The 6,000-nt window shown below is 43.9% G+C and overlaps 1 protein-coding gene across 1 annotated transcript in view; it reads right to left on the minus strand.

The window, feature by feature from the left end:
- LOC122105068 (steroid transmembrane transporter SLC22A24-like) overlaps nucleotides 1-4,891 on the minus strand; it is a 28,771-nt gene extending 23,880 nt beyond the window's left edge. The window contains exons 1-2 of the mRNA XM_042676170.1: nucleotides 4,318-4,891; nucleotides 2,402-2,505 (exon numbers count right to left, since the gene is read on the minus strand). Coding sequence (XP_042532104.1) covers nucleotides 2,402-2,505; nucleotides 4,318-4,719 — 506 coding nt within the window. The 5' untranslated portion in view covers nucleotides 4,720-4,891. The remainder of the gene's footprint in view (nucleotides 1-2,401; nucleotides 2,506-4,317) is intronic.
- Nucleotides 4,892-6,000: the final 1,109 nt, after the last annotated feature.

The raw sequence follows: 6,000 nt of genomic DNA on the forward strand, positions 1-6,000 counted from the left end.
AAAAGAACTGCGGTCCGTAATTATGAACGCCGCATACTGGCCTTGGTCGATACGCCAAAACCACCTGATAAAATTAAGGTTAGATAACACCATCAATCAGTTCTCGCCTTTCCAGTAACTCGGAGCCAGACAGATAGGACCTCAGAGGGTGAAGAGGACGAATCAGAAGAGGAGGAAAAGGAAGATGAGGAAAAGGATACTGGGGATGAAGAGGAACAACCCACCCAGGGAAAAGGCCAACAAAAGTATAAGAGGCTTAGCCTCCGGTTTGTTGAAAAGCTTAAAAATGCATGTGCCCAATATGGCCCGACTGCGCCTTATACGTTAGCCTTGTTAGAAAACCAAAGTGCGCGCTGGCTCACCCCTAAAGATTGGAAGTTTCTGGCCCGTGCCACCGTTAGTGGGGGTGATTTTGTTTTATGGAATGCGGACTTTAAGGAACAATGTAGAGAGACCACGCAAAAAAAATTTGGCTAAAACATCTTCAAAAACCTGGACCTATACTAAACTTTTGGGTAATGCGCCCTTCGATACCAATGCTAAACAGGCGCGCTTTCCTACCGGACTTTTGGCACAAATTCAAAATGCTGGCCTTTATGCTTGGAAGCATCTCCCTCAAAAGGGATTGGCTACTACTTCCCTGACAAAAGTTAGACAGGGGCCAGATGAACCCTACAGTGACTTTGTCTCGTGGCTTAACTTGGCTGCAGAAAGTAAACAACCTGGTCACTTCGCACATGAATGTCCCTTAGGCAAACAAAGCCAAGGGGCAATACCCTCCGAAGCTACGTGTAGACCACTCCCTGCCACTCTTTGACTTTTAGATCAAGAACAAGCAGCCCCAAGGTGGCTGCCAGAACGCTTGAGAAAACAGGTGAATGGCTTATCACAACCCAGGGGAAACCTTCCCCCACCCCCCCAGGATGATGCCTTTTCTCTTACTCTTACAGATGCAGCCAGAACTCCAGATGTGGACCTTCCTGTTTGAATTTATTAAATAACAGATTAATCTCTTGGCTTCTAAGCCCATACAGGTTCATCACCATCGCCTTGATATGGCAGACCAAGGCATTGAGATCTAGGATTTACCCTAGGCTTTTAATTAGTGTTTCACCATGAGCTTGTTCCAGTGGGAACCCCGCCCCCCTTCCTTTTTCTTATTCAGAAAACCCTTCTCCTTATTCATAACTCCTGACCACTCAACGGGCAAGACCTATTGCGCCCTTGCCATAAGAGATAGGTTCGCCCTTCCTCCTATAGGCCCCTCCGCTTGGGGGAGGATGCACCTATGGGAGGAAGAAAAAATGCTCAAATCAAGGGTTCAGGTAAGACTGCAGGGGGATGGATCCGTGAGATCTCCAAACCCAAGACCCCTGAGTGGCAAGCTCTGGTGCATGACGGTTGGCATGCATACCCACAAGCCGTCTCCTCAAAAAACATGCCAAGGTCTGTAAAATTCCCCTCCCTGAGTGAGGACGCTCGCTCAGGAGCGGAGAAAAACCCTGGGCCCTTAGAGGAACAGAGCCTCTGTCACCCCCTTAAAAAGAGCACCAACAATTGATGGTCAATTTTCTAAATAAGAAAGGGGGAGATGTTGGGAGCCAACTATCTCACTGGAACATCTTGAGGCTGTTTCACCTTCTCACCCTGCCCTAAGTAACGACCACCTTTTCACCTTGCCCTAAGCAAGCACCCTGCAGCTGCTTCAGCCAATGAAAAAGCTTCCTTATTCCAAGCATATAAATACCCTTGTGTGAAAAATAAAAATTAGCAGCTTGATCAGAATCCTTGTCTTGCTGTCATTCTTTGTGTCTCTTGTCCCTTCATTCCTTCTCGCTTAGGTTCACTGCCCTCTTGATGTCCTGCGGGTTGGGACATCACACCAGCTTTTTACAGGTTCTTGGAGGTAAGTGTCTATGGACTTTCCTTCCCAGGCTGGGGTACAACTTTGATCCTCAGATCTCAGTCTCCTGAGTAGCTAGGAGTATGAGTCACCATACCTGGCTTTCAATGTCTTTCTTCTGGGTTTTATAGCTTTCATTCTAGAGGTCTTTAAATTCTTTGGTCAAGTTTAATCCTAAGTGTTTTAGTTTGAGAAAGCCATTGAGAATGAAATGGTTCTTCTGGCTTTTTTTGTAGATGGTTTGTTGTTGTTATATAGAAAAGATATTCGCTTTTTATTTTGTTGATTGTGAATACATCAGTTCATCAGATCCCACTATTCTCTAAGTTTGTACAATACAAATTAAAATTTCTCTAAATGTCTTCTAAAAGATAATTTTCTGCTGAGTGCTGGACTACTATGTAAGGCACAAAGTTAGAGCTCAGCTGAGATTTCTTAACTACAGAAAAGACTATACCATCTGATCAACATCCACAGAGAAAGTGAAATGACACCTACCTGTCTGAAAGATGGCCAAATATCAGACCTCCCAGCAGTGACCCAATCATAAATACTACTTGAACCATAGATTTGGATGACTGGTACTCACATACTAGGTCCCACTGGAAGAGAAAGGAAGAGAGAGCGGTGTCAGGAGAGTTGAAGCCTTCAGTGGAAACAGACTGTAAGCGCCTTCCTGTGAGGGAAAATGTGCTGTGGTATGTGGATCCCGCTTCCTGTCCATTTCCTCTGCAGCCACTCTCCTCTACCAGTCCACACACCTTCAAATACTCAGCTCCTTTCAACTCTTCAGGTTCTGTTTCTGTCTTCAAAGTTTCCATGGCTTTATCTCTCTATTCTTCTCCTCAGATGACCAACTCCATCTGTTGCATGCATTAGCTTCTACACACATTGTGTGTGTGTGTGTGTGTGTGTGTGTGTGTGTGTGTGTGTGTCCATCCTGGAACTTGAAGTCAGGGTGGGACCTGGGTGCTGTCCCTGAGTTTTTTGGTTCTCTTTTTCTCTAGTCTACTGCTTTTCACTTGAACCACATGCTTTTCATGTTTTCTTATGGAATTTCCTGGCCTGGATGACTTTGAACCAGGATGCACAGATTTCAGAATCCTGCGTAGACAGGATTATAGGCATAAGCTACCACCACCTGGTTCTATGCATTCCTTTGTCAAAATTTCATTTCCTCAGCATTTATGTATGTATGTATGTATGTATGTATGTACGTATGTATGTATCTGTTTATCTTGTTGTTCTTGGGGGGCCGGGACACTCTCCCTAACCTCTTTTGCTCAAGGGTAGCACTCTACAGCTTTGAGTCACAACACCACTTCTGGTCTTCTAGTGGTTAAATAAGGATAAGAGTCTCACAGACTTTCCTGATGAACCATGATCCTCAGATCTCAGCCTCCTGAGTAGCTAGGATTACAGTCCTGAGCCACCAGCACATATATTCTTTTGTTACCATAATTTATAGCATAGAAAGGAGTATTTTAAAGAAAATTGAGTTACCATAATGGAGAGTACATGACAAAAACTCTTCTTTTTCTCCCCCACAGTATAACCCCTGCTTTCACTATATTTGATGTTAGTACAATTTGTGGAGGGGAAGGGCAAAAACAAATCGTTTAACTAGGGATACAGGTGGACCCATTGCAATAATGAGATGTACAAGTCGTTATGTTGAAAAACGAACTTTACAACTTTGGTAGCGGGCTGGGGGGAGGGGGAGGAATCAGGTCGGGGGTGGTGGGGGGAGTATGGGAAGGGATGGGAAGGGAAAACAAAGAGGAGGCAACAATGTTTGATAGGAGGTGTACTGGTTATCTTGCCCATGTAATTGTAACTCCTCTGTATGGCATTCTCACAATGAAAAAAAAACAAACTTCTTTTTTTCCCTAGGAAGAAAGGTTTCCTTTATACTTGGACTAATACAAAGTCTTGTTTGATTTCTTTTACCACTGAATAATTCAACTGAGAAAATAACTCTCATGTGGATACCCATCCATTCAGTTAAAAAGTATACAAATGCTGGGGACTAGATTTATGCCCCAAAGGTTCTGACTAACTTGCTCTGGGTAATAATTCATAATAAGTATTGAGAGCCACTGACCTAGGATAATATTTTCCTTCATGGTATTTCCATTGTTCTTTAAAATTACAGCTGTCTTTCTCATTAGATCAAATTATTTAATAACAGGTGTCTGTTTAGATTGTTTCATTCATGACCTCAGTACTAGTAACTCATCATCGTGGTAGTATAGATGAGCAGTTGCTACTTGCTGAAGGAATAGGAAATACAAATTGCTGACTAATATACTCTGGGGAGAGGGGGGGATTGAATATATAAAGCAAGTCTGTGCTTTGTGTTACTGCAAAAACCTTTGAGCAGACACACAGAAGGTTTAAATGGGGCCTCTTACCTCAGTGACAATAGTGGAATGGAAGTAGCTTTTGTCATACACCCAGCCGTCCACACAGGGCTCTGTTTCTGCCTCACTCAGGTTCCAGAAGGTGCTGTTCAGGTGGAGGAGCTGCCATTGGGGATGGACAAAGCGCCGGCACTTCTCTGGCCTGAGGCTGGAGTCGAGTGGGATGGAGATTCTCAGGAGGTCCTCCTGGCTGAGGAGCCCAGTGCCATTGTCAGAGAGCGTGTGATTGTCGAGGATGCGCACCCAGCAGCGGTGCTCAGGCACGGCTGCTGTGAAGTTCTCTAATAGAACATGAGTATATGCTATAAAGCTAGTGATGTAAAAGAAAAGTAGCTGAAGGATCTGGAATCTTCCTAGGACTCCAACATGATCCAGTAGGACCTCAAAACCCATTGGGAGTGAACAGGAATTCCCCCCCAAGGGGAATGTAGTGGTGCTATGAGATATATTGAGAGGGGAACACGTTTCCCTCCACTAGCCCAGCAGTGCTGCACTTGTCCCAACTCACTGTCTTCTCATTGGGCCCTGTCTCACCACTCTACGCCTGGGGAAGGAATTTCCTGGTCCTGTGGGTTTGGGCAGCTACATGGCTTTAATAGTTACTGATAGTTAATAGTTTTGTTGTTTCCAGGAATAACTGTGATCTTTGTACTTCTTATTTAATTTACTGCTTTCATAACCTAAAAGGCATGTGTCCAATGGTCTTGTTTTTTTTTGCCGATCATGGGGCCTGAACTCTGGGCCTGGGCACTGTCCCTCAACTCTTCAGCTCCAGGCTAGCGCTCTACCACTGGAGCCACAGCGCCACTTCTGGCTTTTTCTGCTTATGTGGTGCTGAGGAATGGAACCCAGTGCTTCATGCATGCGAGGCAAGCGCTCTACCACTGAGCCACCTTCCCAGTCCTGGTCTTGTTTTTTTTCCCCTTTTTCGGAAGAGGGACTCTGGACACTCCGAAATTAACTGGTTTATTATGTTTCTATGCAAAGAATGGAGCAGAGTGGAATTTTCCCTTAAGAAATGAAAGATGTGGTTAGTTAAATGTAAAGCAAAGTTGAATGCTGAATATTAATGCTAACTTTTTGTGAGTTTTTAAATTGTTCTAGTAATGGTGCTTTTATGACATCTGAAATAGGGAAATAAGCATAGAGAAAAGGGAGGAAACAGATAATGTATGTGTGTGTATGCTGGTCCCTTGGCTTGAACTTAAGGCCTGGGAGCTGTCCTTGGCTCTGATTTTACTGTTTCTCCCTAGGCTCCCTTAATATACCAGGCTTCAGTGAGGCTTCTTATCCCATCTATGTATAAAGACACAATGTAGCCTCTGTTATTCAACCTCCCTCATTCTTTCCCTCCCTTCTCTTTCCTTCATCTCCACAAGTATTCCCATAGTTAGAATTTTAATCTATGCCTCTCTCTCTGTCTCTCTCTACTTTCATCTCTGTGTATCTATTTATGTGTCTTTCTATATATATAGATTCCACAGTGAGCAAAAATACGATATTTGGATTTGTGAGTTTGGCTCACCCTGCAGGCTGGTCTCTACAGAACCATCTATTTTCCTGCAAATGCCACAATTTCATTTTCCTATATTACTGAGTACTATTCCATGATATGTTTGGACCATATTGCCACATCTATCCATTGTTCACTGGCACCTCAGCTGATTCCAGTTT

The sequence above is a fragment of the Dipodomys spectabilis genome, unplaced genomic scaffold, assembly GCF_019054845.1.
Source record: "Dipodomys spectabilis isolate Male_0828 unplaced genomic scaffold, ASM1905484v1 ptg000030l, whole genome shotgun sequence".
NCBI classification, from domain to species: Eukaryota; Metazoa; Chordata; class Mammalia; order Rodentia; family Heteromyidae; genus Dipodomys; species Dipodomys spectabilis.